At 43.8% G+C, this 25,654-nt stretch overlaps 2 protein-coding genes across 2 annotated transcripts in view; both read left to right on the forward strand.

Moving 5' to 3' along the window:
- LOC132491597 (phospholipid-transporting ATPase FetA-like) overlaps nt 1–7,215 on the forward strand; it is a 73,426-nt gene extending 66,211 nt beyond the window's left edge. Inside the window, exons 21-28 of the mRNA XM_060100460.1 lie at nt 133–280; nt 819–1,002; nt 2,465–2,688; nt 3,988–4,071; nt 5,401–5,646; nt 5,818–5,956; nt 6,797–6,927; nt 7,024–7,215. Of these exons, the coding sequence (XP_059956443.1) occupies nt 133–280; nt 819–1,002; nt 2,465–2,688; nt 3,988–4,071; nt 5,401–5,646; nt 5,818–5,956; nt 6,797–6,927; nt 7,024–7,215 (1,348 nt within the window). The remainder of the gene's footprint in view (nt 1–132; nt 281–818; nt 1,003–2,464; nt 2,689–3,987; nt 4,072–5,400; nt 5,647–5,817; nt 5,957–6,796; nt 6,928–7,023) is intronic.
- An 8,192-nt stretch (nt 7,216–15,407) lies between these two features.
- The window catches only part of RUSC2 (RUN and SH3 domain containing 2), a 60,490-nt gene continuing 50,243 nt past the window's right edge, over nt 15,408–25,654 (forward strand). Inside the window, exon 1 of the mRNA XM_060100951.1 lies at nt 15,408–15,690. The gene's annotated coding sequence lies outside the window, so the exon portion shown is untranslated. The remainder of the gene's footprint in view (nt 15,691–25,654) is intronic.

Consider the following 25,654-nt stretch of genomic DNA (forward strand, 5'->3'; position numbering starts at 1 on the left):
TGAGTATGAGGCCCTGGGAGGTGCTCTGCAGAGGCTCTCTATCCACGTTGCTCACTTTCACTTTGGGACACATTTTCCTTCCTTAGCTCTGGGGCTTCAGGTCAGACACTAACCATTACTCTTGGCTTTCAGGTCAGCAAGGGAAAAGATGAAACCTGAGTCTCTACTGGAATCAGACCCAGTAAACAGTTACCTCACCACAAATCCCCGAATGCCCTTCAAAATACCCGAGGAGATGCCCAATGGCAACTACGGCTTGATCATCAATGGCTACAGTCTGGTGGGCAACACAGACCTACAACTCTGTTCTCTTCTTCCAAGGAACTTTTTTCCTAGGTCCAACCCACTTCAGGGAAATTTCAAGATCCTTTTGCTATTCCATGAGTTACCCTATTCCCCCTTCCTTCAGGTGCCCTTGCCTGTCAGACACCTTTCCCCAGCCTTCTTTAGGCAGGAATAACAAAGAAAGAGAAGCCAAGAGCATAGTCCTTTCTTATCCAAATTCTTCACTACTGATGTGGCCCATCACATATGGGAAGGGGGGAAGTGAGCAGAACCAGGTCCTCCAAAAAATCACTTGGCCTTATAACCCAGTCCACTGATTTGACCCAGTGAGAGACCCTCACTGGTTTTCCACTGGAGGCTGGGTCAGGATGCCTAGAACTGACTGGGGGGCTTGGCTGCCCTTGGGAGTGGAGCACCTGGGGAGTGGCTCTGCCTGACAGGGGAGTATGGAGGGGAAGGAGAGGGCCCAGGAAGGTTCTGCCCCAAGAGTCTTTTGGGGCAGCCTGGAATGTGGGTGTGTCCTGGTGCTGCAGGCCCACGCTTTAGAAGGGAACCTGGAGTTGGAACTGCTGCGAACGGCGTGCATGTGCAAGGGAGTGGTCTGCTGCCGGATGACACCCCTTCAGAAGGCCCAGGTGGTAGAGCTGGTGAAGAGGTACAAGAAGGCGGTGACACTGGCCATCGGGGATGGGGCCAATGACGTCAGCATGATCAAAGGCATGTGAGGGGTCGGGGGGCTGTAGTGCCCAGCCACGGGCTTGCTCTTTCCTTCTTCCATGGGCAAAACTGATCTGGGTGGCACTGGGTTGCTGGCTCACTCTCCTGAAGATCATATGTGTTGTACATTTATAGTGTTTTGCAGCTTCATTCATGTTCCTCTACACCTCAGTTCCCACTTGTTTACACATCATTACATCAGCCCACATCCACAGTCATGCACACACATTCAGATTCATGTACGTAACACACACACTCACATACCCATGGGTCCAATAAGAGCACGTGTGCATATTCACAGAACAACAGGCTGTGCAACTACTACACCATCTTTCTGAGATGGCATCAAAGCCCACAGAAAGGACCCCTGGGCAGGAGTCGTGGTCTGTTCCTTTTTTGAAGGCTGTAGGGCTGAGCAATGTTAGACAGACTACAGGGCTGCCCAACCAGGGAATTAGCTGTGCAGCCTGATGCAGGGATCTTTTCCTCTCTGAGGCAATATTCCCAAGAGCTTGCCCTGACTCCCCTGGCTGGAGAAGAATAGCAAACTTACTGATGCTTCGGACCAACAGAAGCAAATGGCTGAAACTGGTGCTAATTTCAGCTGAATGTTGTTAGCCTCCAGCAACTTGTGGTTCTGTGAGATATGGATAACATCTAGGGGTCCTCTAGTCCAACCTCTCTCCCCATACTGGAAACACCAGCAGATATTCCAGCCTCGGCTTCAATACTAGGAAGTGTTCTTGCTCTTTTCCCCACTTTCTAGAACTTCATTGGCTTTTAGAGCCTTAAAGGTTTCAGTTATTCTGTTAAGCAATGTAATAGGTATATACCAGAAGATCAAAGAATTTGGCCTATATTACAACAGACTGATTAAAACTTTTAGAAACTTGTCTTACCTTCCATCAAGCATAATCCTTGCTTTATCCAGAAAAAGTCACCTTAAGCTTCCTGAAGAACTCATTTCTTACTAACAAAGTATGTATATCACGTATTCCTCCCAACAGTTGGATTTTAGCTCCTTAGATAAACTTAGGTAATTAAAAACTATGTTAGGTTGACATTCATCCTGCATCTTTAATTGATTTAAGTGGCTTCGAGAGAGAACAAGAAAGTTTTACCTCAGCATCTGGGCAGTAGGGAAGAGCCCAGATGGCTATAGTAGGTGCAAGACCATCAGGGACAGTTTTCTAGTACTTGCTGTATGTGGCGTTCTTGAGTGGCAGCATCCAAAACAAAGTGCAGATGAAGGAGTTGTTGTCTGACTTGTGGGGGACAGGCAATCCACTAAGGAGAAAAGACTCCATAAGTAAGTGCCACCTTGAGCTGGGCCTACCAGTGTTTTTCAAATGTAAAATAAGGGGCTTATGCAACATGATCTCAGCCTTCCTTTTACACTTCCCAGGCTGGGAGCCCAGAAGACAAGCTCTGTGGCTGAGAAGTTTCTGGGGTTTCTTTGCAGCTGCCCACATTGGAGTCGGCATCAGTGGCCAGGAGGGAACACAGGCCATGCTCAACAGCGACTACGCCTTCTCCCAGTTCCGCTATCTTCAGCGTCTACTCTTGGTCCATGGCCGCTGGTCCTACAATCGCATGTGCAAGTTTCTCAGCTACTTCTTTTACAAAAACTTTGCCTTCACTCTGGTGCACTTCTGGTATGCCTTCTACAGCGGGTTTTCTGCACAGGTAGGAGGTCAAGTGGCACTCCCCACTCTCGTCAACTGGGTCTTCTCTAATCACCCCCCACTTCAACCAGTTCAGACCCCTTTTCTCCTCTAGAGACCTGTGCCATCTATCCATTAAACTCCTCACCCATTATGATCCCATCTCCTAACCCTACACTTAACCTTAGATTTCTAAACACTAACTTTTCTGTCCTGGCTCTGACTTGGCCTTGACTCCTACCAACAGAACTCTCCCATGAGATATTTTCATCTTTTCCATGACACAGAGACCTAGAATTTCCAAACATATGTAATAGGGGTGGGGGTGAGATTCCTGGATCTGGGAGGGTTTTTAGGGTCCAGAGTAATCTTTATGGAACAGGCTAAGTCTCAAGGGGCCTTTGGGTCTTGCCAGACAGGCTGGTTCTGGCATTTACCTGTAGCCATACTTGGAAACACAGCTTCCCTTTACTTCTCCTTCCTCACCCAGACATACCACACTGCCAAACACACCCTATTTTTGCTCTAATGAATATGAAGTCTCCCCCACAGAAGGGGGGAGAGGTGACACTTGGATGTTGATGTTCTACGGGAAGTTCCTTTTCCTATGAGAAGTTTTTCAGGAGTCTCTCAAGGATTCCCAAAGAGAAACAACCTCAGGAATGGTTATCTTGGGAGATCCCTACTACCTTTGTTACCTTGGGCTCCACGGGAAACAGACCAGTCAGCAGACAATAGTAGGCTTGTCTACCCCTAGTGTCTAACAAAGCCAGTCTGGTTTGTGGGGGGTGTATGTGTATGTATGTGTTACTGCTGACCTCTTGTGGTTAGTAAAGAAAGGAGCCCTCTCTAGGCCCAGAATGAAGCACCCAGCTGGGGAAGGGTCATTGGGTCTATTCTGCTTGCCAGTGTTAGAAAATGTCCAGGGTTATAGAAACTACTGAATGCCATAAAACAGATAAAGAACCCAGAGGCTTACATGCCTGGGAGTGCAGGGGTACACCTAGCATTCCCTAGCAGCCACTCTGGGTCCTTTCTGTGTAGGGAGGAGCAGTACAGGGCATGGTGGGGTTGGTCTAAATCAGCCTTGTCAGGTTGGCCACAAACAAGTTGGATGTGGGCTTACCCCAGCCTGGGACCCAGGGACCAAACAGAGTCTGGGGTCAGCCTTCTCAGTCAGATTTCGGAAATCCAAATCCTGCTCTAGGTTAGTATGGTGATGGGTAGGTGGAGGGCAGAAGGGCTTCTCTTGGACCTGGGAGGTGGAGCTGAGACTTTGGAGAAGAGAAGAATCTAAGAAATCTCCTTGGTATTCTTCCAGACAGTTTATGATACCTGGTTTATCACTTTCTACAACCTGGTCTACACCTCCCTCCCTGTCCTGGGCTTGAGTCTGTTTGACCAGGTAAGACCAGCAGCAAGCCTCTTAGGGCTGAAGCCCCTGGGCCCTTGAAGAGTATTCCCAGGAGTGAGGAGGACAGCAGTAGCCAAGCTCTACAAAGTCAAATGTAAATGGAATAATTTATAGAGCAAGAGAGGGAGCTGATCACCTAGAGAGGTATCATTGGATAAAGTAAAGAATCCTCTGCCACAGAGAATAAACATCAGTTGTAGAAATCCAAGTTTTCCTGTGTGAATTTTATCTTTGTAGAGAGAAACACCGAAATTGTGCTGTATAGTAAATTGAGTGTGTACAAAAGTGAAAGGAAATAGAGTTATTGGTGCAGGACTAGGTAAAGCAAGGGGCTTCAAGAAAGGAGCGATCCATAGAGAGATAATGAGATAAGCCAATTCAGGGAGGCCTAGGTGGGAATCCTGAAGGCCAAACATGGGAGTATGGGTATGATACCTTGAATCATAGGGAGTCAGCCTAGGGGATACCATTTAGCCCTCTCAGAAATTCCCTGGGCATTGAGGGTCCTGGTGCCCTACCTCTCCCTCCTCTTCTACCCAATCTCCAGTCCTGGGCACAGGGAATAGAAAAGGGGCCTCCAAAGAGGAATAAGGTAGCTGAAAGAAGACATCATGGCATCATGGTTCCTGGTCTCCATCGGGGTAGGAAGGGAAATTCTCCGTGAAGTAGCTGCCAGCCTCAGAGCAACAAGAGGGGTGAATTATGTCATTCAACAGTCCTATCCAGCTTCAATGGTCTAATTCTAGGGATCCACAACCTCTCAAAACAAGCCTCCAGCTTTGTTATCCAAAGTTTTGGATTTAGCAGATGAAGATGATCCAATGTCATTCACACAGAGAATTCCCTCACCTGAATTCCCAGTAGCTATGGGAATGGGAGGAGCAACACAGAACACAGATACCTCTAAGGGACTAACTTGTCCCCATTGGCTTCCCACTTTCTTCCAACTGGCTTTTGACACAAAGGATACTCAACTAAAGGAACACTTAAAACTGGGGACTCATGTCCCAATTGCCTTCCCCATCCCAAGCTCCAGTCCTCCCTTCAGCTATTCCCAATCCTAATTGCCCCCTTTCTTAACTCCGCATCTTGCCCTTGTAGCTTTCTTCCACCACATATATCCTTGCCTGGAGAGTAGGACTTTAGGAAGGGTCTGTGGTCATGCTCTGTTCTCTGGTTCCACTTCTCAAGTAATCTATGAGAAAGCTCCTAGGCAGCCTAACAGCAGACTCAGTAAGGGGAGAAGCCTCTACTCTGTTAGAGATGGGATCTTCTATGGAGAGACCCTGAGCCTTCCTTCTTATCCTCTGGTGCTTCCAGGATGTGAATGAAACATGGAGCCTACGTTTCCCAGAGCTGTATGAGCCAGGCCAGCACAACCTCTATTTCAACAGGAAGGAATTTGTGAAGTGTTTGATGCATGGGATCTACAGTTCCTTAGTGCTGTTCTTTATCCCTATGGGGACCGTTTACAATTCAGTGCGCAGTGATGGGAAGGAAATCTCCGACTACCAGTCCTTCTCCGTGATAGTGCAGACTTCCTTGCTCTGTGTGGTCACAGTGAAGGTGTGGCCAGTGGTGGGGTAAGGGGATTGGGTGGGGAGCCTGTCTGGAAGAGAGGAAGGGAAGGAGGGAGGGAAGGTGGGAAAGGTGCATCCTCCTTTACAAAACTGGAGAAGGGAGGTGGCTGACAGTTCCCAGGTTGTAGACTAATGAACATAAGAGGGTGCTTTTCAGATTGCCCTGGAGACAACCTACTGGACAATGATAAGCCACATCTTCACCTGGGGTAGCCTGGGTTTCTACTTTTGCATCTTATTCTTCCTGTACAGTGATGGCTTGTGCCTAATGTTCCCCAACATCTTCCAGTTCCTAGGTAAGATTCTGCCCAGTCTGTGGCAAAGGGCTGGGGCTGGGGGTGGTAGTGTGAACCAAGTACATTTGTTTAATAAATGTTTACTGAGCAGCTATTACTATGTGTTAGGCTCTGTGGGTATATATATATATATATATATATATATATATATATATATATATATATATGCTTATGACATGGTCTCAGCCCTAAAAGGACTCAGAATCTAGCTAGGTGAAATATTTTACCTCATTAGAGTCTCTAAGATATTTTTAAGTTTCTTACCTAATTTGGTCTCTACAAGCATACTGTGAGATAGACAGGGCAAGGATTATTACACCATTTTAGAGACTGGAGGTTTTTAAAAAATGACTCAAATCTAGGTCTCCTGGTTCCCAGTCCAATGTCCTTTCTCCTGTGGCATACTGCCTTCTTATCTCCCACATTAATTTCCCTCTCTCATCTCCACTCTGATGAGGACAAAATACAGACACAGTAGATGTGTAGATGTAGCTGGCTCCTACCTCTTGTCAAGCCACTCATTTTTCCCTTCCAAAACCCTCTATCCCATTTTTGTGTCCAGGCCAATGCTCTAGGATTCCTATAACCTACTCCCACCTCTCCTGCCCTGCCCGGCCTTTAGAGGGAGACAAAGGCATGTGAATTCACAGTGACTTTGGCTGCACCAAGGACCTAACCTCAGTGCAATCCTTTCACATTTATATTGTTTCTCAGGAGACTAACTGTCTCCAAATCAATAACTTCTTTCTTTGGACTGAAGAGATAGACCTAAGTTCTGGCTGACAGCCCCCTTCCTCTAGGCTCTGGTTCTGCCTTTCCCTTCTGGCTCATTGTTTACAGGTGTGGCCAGGAACACTCTGAACCTGCCGCAAACGTGGCTGAGTATTGTCCTCAGCGTGGTCCTCTGTATGTTGCCTGTGATTGGGTACCAATTTCTCAAACCACTATTCTGGCCCATCAGTGTGGACAAGGTGAGTGGAACAGGGAATCTACCCAGATATAATTCATGACCCTCTTTGCCTTTGCCTCTGTGGATAAAAACCCTGTCCCCCATGCTTTGGCTTTAGATTATTGACAGAATTCATCATTGCATGAGACATCCACTGCCACACCCAATCCGGGCCAAACTGAAACATTCAAGCTCTCGACGTTCTGCCTATGCGTTCTCCCATAAACAGGGCTTTGGGGCCCTCATCACTTCCGGCAAGACAATGAGGGCCAAAATGCCCAAGAAAAACAGCTTTCCTTTTAAAAAGTAGAGGCCTTTACAGAAGCCCTAAAGGAGTCAGCCATTGCTCTTCCTCCCTTGTATTCACACAACTTAATAAGGAGAGATTAGAGTCCCTGAAACAAGCATAAAACTGTTCTTCCACTCCCACTCCAGGGGCTCAGACTCTTCATTCCCTAGAAGGCTATGCCCAGGTAAGGCAAGGAAAGGTAAAGGGCCCCCAGACATCTGTCAGAGTTACAGCATTTCAAGAAAAAGCGACGTCAGGCCTCCCTCTACCAGCCCTTCCAAGTTTTAATCCATACAAGCAAATGTGGAAATAATGGGTGAAGAGGGGGAATGTGGGGAAGGGAAAAGGAAATAGGACCTAAGAATCTTAGTTTGGGCCCTATTTCCCATACCCAGAGCAACCATAAATTTTGCCAGGGCTCCCCACAAACATGTTCACCCAGGCACCCTTCTCAGGTTTATCTGAGGGATTCAGGGCCTGGGTAGCAAAAGGAAGAGGCAGCTATGAAAAGTTGGTCATAAGAAGCTAAAGGAGAGTTTCTGGACCAAAGAAAGGATGGAGGTGGTTCCTGCCTTGATAGGACAGCTCAAGATTTTGCCACCTTCTCTCCTCTTTGACCCCTGTGACCCAAGAACTGATACCTTTTCAGGCCTCAGAACTGGGAGGGGGAGACTGCAGGGGATTTTTAAAAATCTTTTCTTGAGGGACATAAGCCATAATTGGTGAATATTTGTGTTCATTCCATAAAATTATTTTGAGAAGAAATTGTATGTACTTGGGAAATTGCTTCTAACAAGTTTATAGATAAGTAATAAATTGCTGATTTTGGAGTAGAGAGATTTGTATTGTCTGTTGGGGCCCCAGTGATAATAACTTAGGCCAAGCAATATCATTGGTCTATAGACCCCTTTTGAATGAGACCAATATTTCCCTCCCCACCACAACTACGTTTTCACTTCCATTCCAGTTTTTCCCCCTGCTGCTAAACTCTATCTTGGCCTCAGTATGACCACATCTTTTTTTTTTTTTTTTTTTTTTTTGCGGTATGCGGGCCTCTCACTGTTGTGGCCTCCCCCGTTGCGGAGCACAGGCTCCGGACGCGCAGGCTCAGCGGCCATGGCTCACGGGCCCAGCCGCTCCGCGGCATATGGGATCCTCCCAGACCGGGGCACGAACCCGTATCCCCTGCATCGGCAGGCGGACTCTCAACCACTTGCGCCACCAGGGAGGCCCTTCACATCTTTTAACCGTATAGCTCTATCCTCTTTGCACACCTTAAATATTAGTTCCCAAAGCTCAGCCCTAGGTTCTCTGCTCATTTTTCTTTGTACACTTTTCCTGAGTGACGACTTCTAATCTCATGACTTTATTTACCAATAGAAAGAAGATTCTCAACTCTCTCTCTATCCTAGATCTCTCTTCTGAGATCCAGATCCATTTATTAAACTGACTCTAAGACCCTTCACTTCGTTGAATCTCAGGAAACTCACCAACCTGTATTAAACATTTTCCCCCAAAATTTCACCCCAGGATGTCACTACCATCATCCCATTCACCCAAAGCAGAATGATGGGAATCATACAATACTCTTCCTATATAGTCTGATGTCTAATAAGTCATCAAGTAATGTAAATTCAGCATCTTCATCATGTCCTGTTTTCAGTTCCCTCCATTACTACTACCATTGTCCTCGTTTAGACTTTGATCATCTCTGACCTGGATTACTACATAGAATCTCCCCTCTCATCTTCCTGGTTTTCCCCTATCTAAAGTATCACCAGTACCATTTCCAGAGTTATCTTTCTGAACTGCAAACTTTATCATGTCAAGCCCCAGCTTAGCACCCTTTAAGAATTTTGCACGCCTTCAGGATCAAGGTAAAACTTGAACATATTATCATTAGGCCCTCTCTAGTCTTGTTTTCTTCTTCTCCCCCATCTGCATTCACTCCAGTCATGCTATTTCTGGTCTTCATGTGGTCAAGCATGCTGTTCTCATATCCTAAAATGCTTTCCCTCACCCCCTCTTCATCAAGCAAATTCCTAGTCACCCTTCAAAACTTGGAATACTTGGAACTAAGTAGAGGTGATGGTTGAACAACATTGTGAATGTACTAAGTGCCCGTGAATCGTATACTTAAAAAGGGTTATGAGAATGTTTTATGTTATGAGAATTTTACCTCAATTTTTTAAAAACTCAGATTAGGCATTGTCTCCTGCAAGAGCTCACCCTTATTCCTCAGTGTGACTTTTATATATCTGTCCTATTTATTCAATTGCTCCCCTGTGTATACCTCTGTCAGTGACACTTATCACAGGGCATTGTAATCATTGATTTACTTGTCTATTCATAACATATAATGGGCCTTTAATAAATGTCTACTGAATAAATGAACAAATAATATGAAAGAATATTTAAATCTGCTTCTTTGACTATTTTTCTTGTTTTCCTGAATAGCACTACCACCCAGTAGCTCAAACCAAAAAACTGGAAGTCTTTCTGGACAGCTCCCTTCCATTCCTCTAATCCAATCCATTCTGTTACCAAGTTCCATATACTCTGTCTTAGAAATGTCTTCAAGTCTTTCTCTTCCTATTTGTTCCCAATCCAATTGATTTCATTGTTTCTTGCCTAGATTATGCCAACATCCTCCTCTCAGGTCTCCCTGCCTTTGATTCTGCTTCTTTCCAATCCATGATCCACACCACAGAGAGTGATTTTTTGAAAAATACAAATCAGATCATGTCATTTGCCAGTTTAAAGTCCTTTAGTGAATCATCATAGCTTTCTTGCCTTGGTGCTGCCTACCTCCCCAGCTTCATCGCCACTTTCTGCTGCACATACTAAATTATTTGCAATTCCCCAAAGGTTCCATTATCTTCAGAAACCACTGTGCCTTGGCCCTTTCTGTTCTCTCCTCTTAGAATATATTCTTCCCTTTATCTAGCTTATGTGTATCTGATCTTCAGTCTCAGCGGCTTTGGTCACTTCCTCTGGGAGCCTTCACTGACACCCAATTTCCTGTCAGGTTTAGATACCTGCCAAACACTAAAACTAGTTTATGACAGTATTAGTCAAGTAAGAACCTTCTTCTCCCTCCATGCTGCTCAAACCCTGGAGAAAGAAGATTAGCAAACTGGGGCGAAATGATAGACATCTACTAAGCCCCACTGAACATGGCCACCTGCAATAGGGCCAAGCTGAGAGATGGGAAATGCTTTAATTTTTTTTTTTTTTTTTTTTTTTTTTTTCTTTTTGCGGTATGTGGGCCTCTCACTGTTGTGGCCTCTCCCGTTGCGGAGCACAGGCTCCAGACGCGCAGGCCCAGCGGCCATGGCTCACGGGCCCAGCCGCTCCGCGGCATATGGGATCCTCCCAGACCGGGACACGAACCCGTATCCCCTGCATCGGCAGGCGGACTCTTAACCACTGCGCCACCAGGGAGGCCCAACGCTTTAATTTTAAAGTATGAAGTTTAACAAATAATTTCATTAGTGCAGACATCTTAATTATTCAAGTGAAACTTAAAGTAACAAGTACTGATTGCTACCTAAAATTGACCAGAAAATTCATGAAGAGTCTCATAAGTAGGTTAAAAGGGTAGAAGACAAAATAAAATGGTTTTATAGTTAAACTGACCCCACAAATTCCATTCTTTCAAGGTTCCAATTACACACACACACACACACACACACACACACATACACACTCCCTTTCATCACATTCATCCATATACAACAAATATTTATTGAGCATCTACCATGTCTGGGCACTGTTCTAGATGCTGCCAATACAGTGAAAGACAACAAAAAAGGTTTCTGCTACCATGAAGCTTATGTTCTAGTAGAAGAGCCAATGTCAAAGTAAACAAGATCATTCAGATGATAAGTGCTATGAAGATACTGCAACAGCTGCTTTAACAGTGAGAGACTGTGAGGGGGGAGGGGTAGCTAATTTTATATTTGGTAGTCAGAAAAGGACTTTCTGAGGAAATAACATGGGACATGAGACTTAAGTGACTAGAAGGATCTAGCTTTGCAAAAATCTAATGGAAAGACATTCCAGGCAGAGAAAATAGTGTAAAGTCCTGAAGACAGGAGCAAGCTTTGTATATAAGAAACAGAAGCCTAATGTGGACAAAACATGGTGAGCAAAAGGGAGTGTGGTTAGATAGGTCTGATGAGAAGCAGTGGAGGGCTTTAAAGCCAGTTTGAAAAGATTGGTCAGGCTATTCTATGGGCAATAGGAGTGCAAAAGTGACATCAGGGAGACTAGGAGGCAGTTACAGTTGTCTAGGCATGGAATGGTGGTGGCTTAGACTAGGGTGGAAGCAGTGAAAAAATAAGTGGATGAATAGAGGATATATTTTGAGGATAAAACCAAAGGACTTTGTGGGTGGGCTACAGAAGATGCAGGTACTGGTTTATCAAATGAGCCCATTGATTTACTCAATGGTGCTAAATCCATAGATTACTGACTCTTCCCACACAGCTCCTGATGATGGGGTGGGTCTAGGTGGTCCCATATTTGTGCCAGTTGACTCCACTACTCCCAGCCACAACTGGTGAAGAGTGGATATATAATCCCAATATACCTGCTCTCTCTGGGAATTAGAATTCCAAGAAACTAAGTCAGTGCTGAGAATAGTTATTAAAAGGTCATATAGTTTCAGGAAGAGAGGCCTCTATTTTAAAGTGGCCATGACTTGCTATAAGTATGAAGATAAGTGGGCCAATGTGTCTAGTCTATAGAGAGAAGAATAAAGCAGATGTCCAAAGGGAAACAGACAAGACACTTTCATTCCAGGAGAGCACCCTGTGAGGGGTTTTCTGAAGTTGGGTTGGTAATGAGATCTTTTCACTTGAGCTAGATGGAATAGCTGCCAATAGCAAAAACAGAGAGGTGATTCCAACTTACATAGGCTTAAACTTGTTCCTCATATACAGCTTCTCAGGAACAGGGAGAGGTCACGGGACCATTTGGCTCATCCTTAACATCTTTTTCTTTAAGAAACTGTGGGGGAAATAACCATATTTACCACTGCCAGAAACAGAGAAACAAGGGAGCACTGTCCCAGCCCCAACATTTCCCTGTAATTCTAACTCCAAATCTTCTAAGATATGTGCAAAGAATTTTGGAGAAAACTCAGCGTTTGGAGGATCCTGAGAGTCATGCTAGACTATTCACTCTACTTTACCCCCAACCCCCAATGACACATTAATCATTAAGTCCTATAGATCAGGGGTCCCCAACCCCCGGCCTGCAGACCGGTACCGGTCTGCAGCCTGTTAGGAACCAGGCCACACAGCAGGAGGTGAGTGGTGGGCAAGCGAGCAAAGCTTCATCTGCCGCTCCCCATCGCTCATATTACCGCCTGAACCATCTTCACCCCCATCCGTGGAAAAACTGTCTTCCACGAAACTGGTCCCTGTTGCCAAAAAGGTTGGGGACCACTGCTATAGATTCTATACCCTTAATCTCTCTTAGATCTATCTCCTCTTATCTAACCCCTCAGCCACTGTGCTAATTCAGACCCTCCCATTTCTCAACATAATTACCACAGTCTCCTAACTGGTTTCTTTACTTTCCTCTAATTCAATATCTACACTCCAACTAGAGTGAGATTTCTAAAGTTCAAATCTGTTCAAATACTGATAATAATGCAAAATATTTTTGCCCATAACAATGCAAATAATTCCTATTCCCAATGATGCAAATTAATTTTGTCTGGTAGAGAATTTACATTTCTAAAAGTCAAATACTCATGTGAACCAGTCTTACTGTCTTACTGGTTCTCTCATTAACTAGTGAGTTTAATATACATTTATTTTATATTTGTGTAAGACTCATGATTTTACCTTTTTGAAAAATTATCCCTTAACACAAATAACAGGAAGTAACCCCCACTTGCTGAAGCCAAAAATGAGACTACATGAATGGATAGAAGAATATGTCATCAACCTAGGGCAACAATCAAGCTGGCCTCAGTAAGAAGTAGAACCAGCTGCTGGAGGCCCCAGGAAGCTGGGGAGTAGTCTCTTTGTGTCTAGACTTGACTCCTCTCTAGGCAACAGATTGATACTTCTCAGCAAACTGGTTTTCTCTGCTACTCAGGCCATTTGACAAGTAAAAGATGGTCACTTGGCACTCTCAAATTTCTATTATAAGTCTAACAATGAGTAACGGTGTAATTCTCTCTCCCCCAAATCCAAGTTTTCAGGGAAGGGATTCCAATTGGCCTAGTTTAGGCTAAGTCCCCACCCTGCACCATTTAACTGCACAAACATCAAGTTTTTCCTTGGTCTCCCTGGCTGGTCCTAGCCCTCTCCACTGTGCCCCCAGAATTGTAGTTCTAAAATTCATATTTGATTTACCATTCCTGCCTTCACATAAAGTGTCTCTCCACTGCTTACTGGATGAGTCCCAACTCCTTAATATGTCATGGAAGGCTCTTCATTATCACACCACTGACCATGTCTGCTGTGCTCTCTCCATCACGTCCCACATCTCAATCATATCAGTTGTTTTGCCCCTCTGTCCTTCTGCACATGCTGATTCCTTCACACCCTTTACCTCCCACTCATTTTTCAAAGCTCAGCTCACAATGCCTTCTGTGAAGCCTGAGGATGCATTACACAGTATGACATTTATCTGCTTCCTTGACCCAAGAAGCATGGGTCTTGGAAGAGCACAGGGTCTCAGTCTCAACTCTTTCACAGAGGATGGAACCTAGTGAGGTTCTAATAACTATTTGTTGAATGACCACCTGCCCCCACCCCTCTTTGGATAGAAGAAGAAGACAACACAATCCTCAATGTCCCACATACACCCTGCCTAGGAGCAGGAAGTGCATGAGTTCCGTTAAAGTAAAAATTATTCATGACACTTGTTAAAGATGGTAAGGCAGATTTTATTTACGGGGGCTGAGGGGGGCAGGGACCATGGAGTAGCTATAGGAACCACTGCAATGGGTGCTGCAGTGGGGGAGAGATTGAGTTCAGCTCAGACCCCAACAAAGACAAGTGGTAATTTATTAGCCAAGGAGCAGGGTAGGGGTCAGTGGGTGGAAAATTACAGTTAATCTGCTCTGGCTGCTATAATAAAACACCACAGGGACTTCACTGGTGGTCCAGTGGTTAATATTCTGTGCTCCAAATGCAGGGGTCACGGGTTCGGTCCCTGGTTGGGGACAAAGATCCTGCATGCCCCACGACGCGGCCAAACAAAACAAAACAAGCAAACAAACAAACAAACAAAACACCACTACAGACCGAGTAGCTTATAAACAAATTTCTCACAGTTCTGGAGGCTGTAAGTCTGAGATCAAGGTGCCAGCATAGTTGCTAAGTGCTCTCTTGTCACAGACTTCCTTTCCTGGAGGATTGGGCTAGGGAGTTCTTTGAGATCACTTCTATAAAACTATTAATCCTGCCCTGCAGAAAAAAAAAAAAACTATTAATCCTAATCATGTGAGCTCCTCATGACCTAATCACCTCCCGAAGGCCCCACCTACTAATCTTTGGGGGTTAGGATTTCAACATATGAATTTTGGAGGGACATGATCATAGCAATTACTAAGAAGAAACATCAGGGGTAAGGGGGATTCTTGGTAGACCAACTCAACAGAATTCTTGCTGAAGGCAGGCCAAGGTGATAAGATACCAAGGTTGGTCAGATACCAAGGGCGGAGAACTTCCAATAAACTGATTTAGTGAGATCCTTGCTCAAACTGGATTCTACAAGGACAAAGAGGAAAGCCCAAAGTCAACCTAAGTCCAGGGCAGACCCAGAAAAGCCTGACTAAATTTTTAGCCAAAGGAGACAGTCTTTGTCCGTCCTAGGTTTTACCGGGCTTTTTAACCCTGGCTACGCATGGGGTGCTTTTAAAAATATCAAGGCTGGGCACCATCCCACCCCTACTCCACCCTACCCGTGCTTCCAGTTCAACTGGTCTCGGCTGAGGTCAGGCTTTAGTTTTGTTTTTCTGTTTTTCCCAAGAGGTTCTACTGCGGTGTCAGGCAGAGAATCGCGGCATTAGGCTAAGGTGGGTGCGCAAATGTACCTGCCTTCCACAGGCCAATTAGGCTGCGGGCGAGAGTTCTCCGCATTCCAGTACACCGCAGCCCGCTTAGCCTGGCACCACCCCGAAGGGGCGGGGCATCGCCGCAGAGGGCGGGGCCACGGCTGAAGCCTCGCCGCTCGCTCCCCTCGCGGGAAAGCACTGCGCGTGACTCGCTGCGCGCATCGCAGCAGGAGCGGGGAGGTGGGCGAGCACCCGCTGGCCCACAGCGGACCGAACCACTGGCCGTCCTAAGGGGCGGCATGAAGGCAATTCAGATCGGACCATCGGCGCCACAGCTGCAGGGGTGACCGGACGTTACCAAGCTGTCTGAGGGAAGGGGGGCGCCTGCTGGTCCAGGCTGCAACACGACCCCTTCAGGGCGCGAGACTACGCCGCCGCCTACGCCGTAGGACTAAACTGAGGCGAGAAACCAGGTAGGACGTCTCTTCGGGATCGGAAGAAGTCCCGGAGACCCACTGCCCTCGCGTTCCAAATGATCCCTTAGGAGAAAAGCCCTCAGTTTGCCCACCTATCCAGCCCTTAGCGCCCCTTCCCTTCCGCCCTTCCCCCTCGTCGCCGCCACCTCACTCTCCGTTCTTCCTCGACCCTCTGGACCGACCTCGTCTTCAGTCCTGTCCTGACCCTTCAGCTCTGCCATCCACCGAACCCTCAAACACCCAGGGCCAACCATCCTTTTGGGCGTCACCCCAGATCCACCCCACTGTCTCCTCAAAGTGTTCTTTCGGAGACACCCCCTCAGCTGACTCGCGCCCAGTAGTCATCGTTGTACCCACATCTCCAGTGACGGGTCTGTGGTAGCGCGGCCGCTCAGCACCCAGCCCGGCGACTGCGGCGGGGTGCTCCGCACAACCGGGTCGTTTGCGCCCTCCGCCCCTTTGGCCCCTGCTTCCCAACTTGGTGTTTGTCTGAGCCGGGCTGGGATCGCTCTCACATCCTGTTTTACCTTGGGAAAACCTTTGGCCTGGCAGTTTGCCAGTCCCCTGATACCGCTCTTACCTGTTGCAAAGGGCACCGTGTTCCCGTTGCCCAGGGCTGGCTTGGGATTACCAGGCTGGCCCTGAGGACACCAGGAGACTGCCCTGGAGGCAAGGACCGTACATTATTAATTTGTATCTCCAGCGCCCAGCACAGTGCTTGGCACATGGTAGCACACAGTAAATATTTAATGGGTGGGTGAATGAATGAGACCAATGCAGAGGCTGTGAGGCAGAGTGCTTTAGCGGGAAAAATGTCACTAGTTACATGAAGTGGTAAAAAAGGAAGGGCATCTAGGGGATTACTTGTGGTGCTTATGTTGGGAGCATAGAACTGAACATATTCAGTCTCTCAATTCATGCATCTAATGTCATTTACATAGAAGCTTCTATTTATCAGCTGATTTCCCTTTATGTTCTGTTTACAAAAAATAAAAAAAAAGTCAGGGCCAGGGCTGCAGAAATTTTTATTGGTCAGTGTGCCTCAGAGGCTGCCCAGATAATCTTGAAAGAGCTTTACCCAGGTGACGCCCCTCCTCTTGCCCTAGCGACTAACTACTCCCTTTAGAGAAGAACTGTGGAGGCTAGCCACAGTCTTTAAACCTTACTCAGTGTAACTGGTCAGCTAGTGCTTCAGGACAGGTTGGAGGAATGACCTCAGTTATTTTACCCTTTTAGCTCCTGGGTACCTCCCCTCCCCTTTCCTCCGCTGGAGGGGTAGACATCCCAGGCTGGCCTAGTGTGAGAAATATCAAAGATTCCTAAATACTACTGAATGAAGTATGATCAGGCCATATGGGCCATTTATATCTCAGTAGACCAGAATCAGGCAGGGGTTACTGCTATGTGAACAGTGTCAGTAATAAACAAGAACACAGGCCTTTTAAAGATGGGATTCTCAAAGAACAGAAAGCCTGAAACCTGTTTTTGTTGATTACTAAGAGGATGACCTGAACAGATTCAGTTTCCTGAAGCTAAGACAGGGTTCGGCGACCTCAGTTTTGGCCCCGGTTCCGTGGGGAAGTAGATGATATTGCTGAGTGATGAAACAATGGCTGGCAAGCTGCGGGAGTTTATAAGCTAAGAAGTAGTTGCCTGACTAATAGTGGCATTATTGTCACTGGGGCTCAGTGTATTAGTAGGTAAAATAGTGACTGGAGTTTCTTAGCAGGCTCCATGGAAATTAAGCAGTGATACGGTTTAGGGGAGTGGGGAGATCCCACCACTGTCTCGTGTTCTGCTACCCATGTCCCTCCTACTGTATGGCTATAGCACACTCACCATCATTGTTTCTTTTCTGCTTTGAGCCAGGTCAAAATCTGATTTCCTCTGCTTTTTATGTTGTGTTTAAGGTTACTTTTTGTTAAATGTTTAAGGTTCCTTTTTGAGGCAAGGCCTGCCTAACTGGAAGCTGGGTATGTTCTCATCCATTTCTAGCTTTGATTTATCCTTCTTTACTTTTTCTTTCTACCATTCTCTGACTTATCTTTGTAACTTTACAAAATAAGTCTTGAATCACAGATACTGAAAGCAGGAAAGAGCTCCTGAGCTGAATTAAGCAGGGGCATGATATCTGGAGACCAGTACTTTTTTGTTGTTGTTAATCAATATGTTTTTAATGGGCTTTTCTACTTTTCCCTGTCTAGGATCCCTGTTAAGACCTCAGTAGCCCCAAAACACTCTGCATTGTTTGATTTATTTTTTCTTCACTTCCAATACTTCAGAGTGTTGCCAGATAAAATACAGGATGCCAAGTTAAATTTGAATTTCAGGTAAATAGCAGGGTGTCCTGTATTTTTATTTGCTAAATCTGGCAACCCTAGTTCATGGGAAGGCTTATGAGTTCTATTTTTCTCTCTGCAACTTTAGGACAATAACTCATCCTTTTCTTCTGTTGCTCATACACAATGACTGAGCACCCTATTAAAAGTCACTTGACTGAGATGGCTCACTGACTGCATGTTAGGGTAAAGGCAGGCTCTGTAGAGATAGTCCAATTGGTCAGTGTTGAGGTTACCCAGAAAACACCCATCAAACATTGACATATGATACTGTAATTCCTGTCAAATGAGTCTGTCTTGCAAAATGAGCATATTATTTTGAGTGGCCAGATATAAACATTGCTCTGGATTGACTTCAAGGGATGAGGGTGGGGTGTAGAGTGCATTCTAACAAAAAGTTAACAACTCACAGTAGAACCTCTCTTGTACCACGTTTACTGTTTTTTTTTTTAAGTTGTGGTAAATATATATAATATAAAATTTACCATTTTTACCATTCTTAAATATATAGTTCAGTGTCATTAAGTACATTCACATTGTTGCCCAGCCATCACCACCATCCATCTCCAGAACTTTTTCATCTTCTCAAACTGAAACTGCATAATCATTAAACAATTAACTCTTCATTTCCTCTTCCCCCAGCGCCTGGCAACCACCATTCTACTTTCTTTCTCCATGAATTTGACTACTCTAGGTACTCCATATAAGTCGAATCATACAATATTTGTCTCTTTGTGACTGGTTTATTTTCTTCATAATGTCTTCAAGGTTCATCCATGTGATAGCTTGCATCTGAATTTCCTTCCCTTTTAAGGCTGAATAAAATTCATTGTATATATATTCACATTATTTTTATCCACATTCATCGATGGACACTTGGGTTGTTTCCACCTTTTGGCTATTGTGAATAAAACTGCTATGAACATTGGTGTACAAATATGAGTCCCTGTTTTCAATTCCTTTGGATATATACCCAGAAATGGAATTGCTGAATCATATGGTAATTCTGTGTTTAATTTTTTGAGGAACTGCCATACCGTTTTCCACAGTGGCTGCACCGTTTTACATTTCCACCAACAATGTAAAGCATTCCAGTTTTTCCACAAACTTGCCAACACTTATTTTCTGTTTTGTTTTTTAAATAATAGTCATCCTAATGGGTGTGAAATGGTATCTTGTGGTTTTGATTTGCATTTCTCTAATGGCTAATGATGTTTAGTATCTTTTCATGTACTTATTGGCTATTTTTATATCTTTGGAGAAAAGTCTATTGAAATCCTTTGCCCATTTTTTAATTGGGTTATATGTCTTTCTATTGTTGAATTGTAAGAGTATTTTATATATTCAGGATAGAAGTCCCTTATCAGATATTATGATTTGAAAATATATTCTCCCATTCCATGGGTTGCCTTTTCACTCTGTTGATAGTATCGTTTGATGCACAAAAGGTTTTAAATTTTGATGAGATCCAGTTTACCTATTTTTTTCTTTTGTTGTCTGTGCTTTTGGTGTCACAGCCAAGAAATCATTGCCGAATTCAGTGTCATGAAACTTTTCCCCTGTGTTTTCTTCTAAGTTTTTTAAAATAGGTTTATCTTTTATGGTTAGGTTTTGATCCATTTTGAGTTAATTTTTGTATGATGTGTAAGATAAGGGCCCAATCTAATTCTTTTGCATGTGGATATCCAGTTTTCCTAACACCATTTGTTGAAGACTGTCCTTTCCCCTTTGAATAGTGTTGGCATTCTTGTTGAGTATCATTTGACCAGATATGCCAGGTTTATTTCTAGGCTCTCTGTTCTCTTTTTTTTTTTTTTTTTTTTTTTTTTTTTGCGGTATGCGGGCCTCTCACTGTTGTGGCCTCCCCCGTTGCGGAGCACAGGCTCCGGACGCGCAGGCTCCGGACGCGCAGGCTCAGCGGCCATGGCTCACGGGCCCAGCCGCTCCGCGGCATATGGGATCCTCCCAGACCGGGGCACGAACCCGTATCCCCTGCATCGGCAGGCGGACTCTCAACCACTTGCGCCACCAGGGAGGCCCTCTCTGTTCTCTTTTATTGGTCTGTGTGTCTGTCTTTATGCCAGTACCACACTCTTTTTTTTTTTAATTTATCTTTTATTGAAGTATAGTTGGATTACAAAGTTGTGTTAATTACTGCTGTACAGCAAAGTGACTCATTTATACATATATATACATTCTTCTTGATATTCTTTTCCATTATGGTTTATCACAAGATATTGAATATAGTTCCCTGTGCTATACAGTAGGACCTTGTTGTTTATCCATTCTGTATATACCAGTTTGTATCTGCTAATCCCAAACTCCCAGTCCATCCCTCTCCCACCCCCTCCCCCTTGGCAACCACCAGTCTATGCTCTATGACCCTGATTCTGTTTCTGTTTCATAGATAATTTCATTTGTGTCATATTTTAGATTCTACATATAAATGATACCATATGGTATTTGTCTTTCTCTTTCTGACTGACTTCATTTAGTATGATAATCTCTAGTTGCATCCATATTGCTGCAAATGGCATTATTTTGTTCCTTTTTATGGCTGAGTAGTATTCCATTGTATATATATACCACATCTTCTTTATCCATTCATCTGTTGGTGGACATTTAGGTTGTTTCCATGTCTTGGCTATTGTGAATAGTGCTGCTGTGAACATAGGGGTGCATGTATCTTTTTGAATTATAGTTTTGTCCAGACATATGCCCGGTAGTGGGATTGCTGGATCATATGGTAATTCTATTTTTAGTTTTTTGAGGAGCCTCCATACCGTTTTCCACAGTGGCTGCACCAACTTGCATTCCCATTAACAGTGTAGGAGGGTTCCCTTTTCTCCACACCCTCTCCAGCATTTGTTATTTGTAGGCTTTTTAATGATGGCCATTCTGACCAGCATGAGGCAGTACCATACTCTTTTTGATGACTGTAAGCTGTGTAGTAAGGAAGTATGAGTCCTACAATTGTGTTCTGCTTTTTCAAGATTTTTTTTAACTATTCAGGATCCTTTGCGATTTCATACAAATTTTAGGATGGATTTTTCTATTTCTGCAAAAAATATCATTAGGATTTTGAAAGGGATTTCATTAAATCTGTGGATTGCTTTGGGCAGTTGACATCCTTTTATTGTTGCGGAAAGAACTACCCTCTTAACAAATTTTTAAGTTTACAATATATTATTGACTGTAGGTGCATTGTTTTACAGCAGATCTTTAGAGCTTATTCATCTTGCTTGACTGAACTTTATACCCATGGAACAACAACTCCTCATTTCCCTCTCCCCCAGTCAACCATCATTCCACTCTTTGATTCATAAATTAAACTATTTTATATTCCTCAGACAAGTGGAATCAGGCAGTATTTGTCATTCTGTGATTAGCCTATTTCACTTAGCATAATGTCCATCTATGTTGTCGAATATTGCAGGTATTGACATCTTAACAATATTAAGTCTTACCATCCATGAACACAGGATATCTTTCCATTTATTTGTATCTTCTTTAATTTCTTCCAGTAACATTTTATAGTTTTCAGTGGTTAAGTTTATTCCCACATATTTTATTCTTTTTGATGTGTTGTAAATGGAATTATTTTCTTAATTTCCTTTTCAGATTGTTCATTATTATTGTCTAGAGACACAACTGATTTTTTATGTTTTATATGTTGACTTCATGTCCTGAAACTTTGCTGTATTCATTTATTAATTCTAACAGTTGGGGGGTGGATCTTTAGGGTTTTCTACATATAAGATCATGTCATCTGCCAACAGGAGTGCAGATGCCTTTTTATTTCTTTTTCTTGCCTAATTGCTCTGGCTAGGACTTCCAGTACTACGTTGAATAGAAGTGGCAAAAGTGAACCATATTTACTCTTAACACACAGTCTTAGGGGTTTGATGATTGGTTTGGTTTGATGATTAAGGATGTAAGTCCATAATAGATGCTGAGAACAAAACTATATTTTAGCGTAGTATATTAGTGTTAACAGTAAGTCATCAAGAAAAAGTTAAGTTATAGCCTATACACTGTGATTAAAACAAAAGTGTGTAAGTAAAAGTGTACATTTTAAAAGAGTTTTATCAAAATACCTAAAGTTTAAAAAAAATTAATTTTGGTACTTAAAGAAGAAAACTTCTGTTCTCTGGAATTCTTGGTTTAATAAGTTAGTCTTTTATCTTCTCCAGGAAATGAGACAGTGAGCTCTGAAATGTCTTCTGTGTCTTTGGCTTCTTGTGTGGTCCTGTGGTCAAGGACAACAAATTGATAACTGGGTGGAGAGGGAAAAAAAGGGCCAGCCAATTTCTGGCTAGATTTAGTTATTTTAGGATCCAAAGTTTATACTTAAGTTTATCTTAGGGTCCTAAAATCTATATTTAACTTGTTTACCTGTTTTTATAATTTTGTGCTTCCTTTCTTTTCTTGTATAATTATTTTAAGAAAGAAAATACAGCCTTATATTTAGTGTACTTAGGGAAAAATGGAAAATTATTTTTTATCCATGTTCAGGTAAAGGAAAAAAAAGGAGATCAGCATATTCCTAAAGTCAGTATAGATAGGATTCAGATGACCCCAAGGAAAAAAGCAAAAACTCAAATGGGAGAGTTGGGGACCTACTGCTGATCCCATTCATCCGAGAGTTGTTTCTCTTACAAAATGTTATTTTCTGGGCTTCCCTGGTGGTGCAGTGGTTGAGAGTCCACCTGCCGATGCAGGGGACACGGGTTCGTGCCCCAGGCCGGGAAGATCCTACATGCCGTGGAGCAGCTGGGCCCGTGAGCCATGGCCACTGAGCCTGCGCTTCCGGAGCCTGTGCTCCGCAACGGGAGAGGCCACAACAGTGAGAGGCCCGCGTACCGCAAAAAAAAAAAAAAAAAAAAATGTTATTTTCTTATTATCTGAAGGATGTTGTATTCTGTTTATTTAAAGATACAGCCAAACTTTGTTATCAGACCAACCTATTCCCTGTACATTCTAGATAGCTAGAGTTTTTCTGTAAGGCTAATCATTTCCTTTTTTTTTTTTTGATAGTATCTTTTTTTTAATTTAATTTTTTATTTTTGGGTGTGTTGGGTCTTCGTTGCTGCACACAGGCTTTCTCTAGTTGCGGTAAGCGGGGGCTGCTCTTCATTGCGGTGCACAGGCTTCTCATTGTGGTGGCTTCTCTTGTTGCGGAGCACGGGCTCTAGGCGCGCGGGCTTCAGTAGTTGCGGCTCGCGGGCTCTAGAGCTCAGGCTCAGTAGTTGTGGCGCATGGGCTTCATTGCTCTGCGGCATGTGGGATCTTCTCGGACCAAGGAATGAACCCTTGTCCCCTGCATTGGCAGGCGGATTCTCAACCACTGCGCCACCAGGGAAGTCCCTAATCATTTCCTTTTAAATATCCTCCAAATCATAGTGATTTAAAGATTTCTATCTTGCTTATATATTACTGTATAACAAATACCCCAAAGCTTAGTGGTTTAAAACAATGACTGATTATGTCTCACAGTTTTGTGAGTTGGCTAGGTGGTTTTTGCAGTTCCAAAAGATGGGTTCTGGAAATGTTTTAAATAGGAGCATTACTGGAGTGAATTGTCTCCCAAGGTGACTACTTTGAAGGACTTCTCTTACTTGGTGTTACAGAGCTATTCTACTTCTCGAAAATATTATTCTCTTTACTTTATACTTATAGCTATAGTTAACTTCTTAGATAGGGTAGTGTCTATTTCAGTTTATAGGCTGATTTATAATATGCTTTGCCTCACATCCAACACAGCAACTTGAAACATTATTAGTTTATTCATCCCTAATGATAGTGGTTGGAGAAAGGAGGCGTGGAAGCAGGACCACCTGCCCATTACGCATTTGTGAGTCCTTTTTGACAGCCAGGTTGTGGTGATAGATAGTTAACAAGGAACATTGATCTCATGGGGGGAAAAGACAGTTATGGCTTTTTACTGGATTGTGAAAATATGTAGTAGAGAATAGAAAATTTCAAAATGTTTTTTAGAGGGGAGCTCTTTTTATTTTTTGAGGGGAGCTCTTTGTTCAAGTATGTTCCACAGGAAAGTGGACACAAAAAGGTAAAAGCTGAGCTGTTTTGGTTAAAGGCAAGGGGTTCGAAGAAGTAGAGTCTAACCTTTTCATCTGTCTCTCCCTCCTTTCCTCTCCATCCCCTTCGCTTACCTTTCATTGTCAATGAGGGGGCTCCGTAAAGCACACTTTAAGCCAGTCACCAAAGATGATACATGACTACTGAATTTTCTTTTTTTTTTAAATTAATTAATATTTTTAAAATTAATTTATTTTGGCTGCGCCAGGTCTCATGTGGACTTTTAGTTGCAGCATGCAGACTTCTTAGTTGAAGTATGTGGACTTCTTAGTTGCGGCATGCGGACTTCTTAGTTGCGGCATGTGAACTCTTAGTTGTGGCATGCACCTGGGATCTAGTTCCCCGACCAGGGATCAAACGCGGACCCCCTGCATTGGGAGAGTGGAATCTTACCCCCTGGACCACCAGGGAAGCATGACTACTGAATTTTGCCTACTGAGTCATGCCTCCAAAGTGGAAAGAGGTTGAAAGAAATGGTTGGGGGCTTCCCTGGTGGTGCAGTGGTTTAGAGTCTGACTGCCGATGCAGGGGACACGGGTTCGTGCCCCGGTCTGGGAAGATCCCACATGCCGCGGAGCGGCTGGGCCCGTGAGCCATGGCCGCTGAACCTGCGCGTTCAGAGCCAGTGCTCCACAACGGGAGAGGCCACAGCAGGGAGAGGCCCGCGTACCGCAAAAAAAAAAAAAAAAAAAAGAAATGTTTGGGTTTGAGATCCCGTCATCTTCAAATGACCACCCACCAGTAACCAATCGTGGCTTGAGAGAAATATAACCAAAATATTTACTGCATACATACAGTTCCCAAATTCCTATGTGAAACCCTTAACCTTAATTTAGTGAGCTGCATGGAACCAGGAATTAATTACAGATTCCTTTTGCCCTTTAATCCTAAGCCCTGTCAACCTTTTTTAGTCCAAAGCCAAGAAAATTTTTTCTAGCCATACTTTCTAGTTCATAATAAGAAAATAAAAGGTTTGTTTTTAGAATATTATATAATAATGTGTATGCTTTAAAAAATATACATTGAACATTAGGTGGGCTGTGCACCTCTTTCCTTTTGCATACTGTTAGCCTCTTTGCTTAATTTCCTCTAGACAAGTGCTTCTTAAACCTGAGGCTGCAGAAAAATCACCTGGCTCACCCCTGAAATTCTGATTCAGTAAGTCTGGCACTGGGCCCAAGCATTTACCAGTCTAATAAATTCCCAGGAGAAGCTGACTCTACTGGTCCATAGACCACACTTTGAGTAGAACTACTCTTAGACCCAAACTATAATCTCAGCCTCTTCATCAATGTTTCTCAGATTTAATCAACATAAAGGTTTTTGTTTGGGGTTTTTTTGGGGGTTTTTTGGTTTTGTTTTTGAAAAACAAGAAAAGAAAAATAAAAAGCCCTAGTGCACAAAACCCAAGAATCAAAGGCCAAATAGTGCCACTAAGAGTGTGATTTGGAGCATATCATTTCCGCACTGGGTTTTCTTCCTTTAGAGATTAGGTTTATAAATCTATCACTCATTCAAGATTA

The sequence above is a fragment of the Mesoplodon densirostris genome, chromosome 6, assembly GCF_025265405.1.
Source record: "Mesoplodon densirostris isolate mMesDen1 chromosome 6, mMesDen1 primary haplotype, whole genome shotgun sequence".
In the NCBI taxonomy this organism is placed as follows: Eukaryota; Metazoa; Chordata; class Mammalia; order Artiodactyla; family Ziphiidae; genus Mesoplodon; species Mesoplodon densirostris.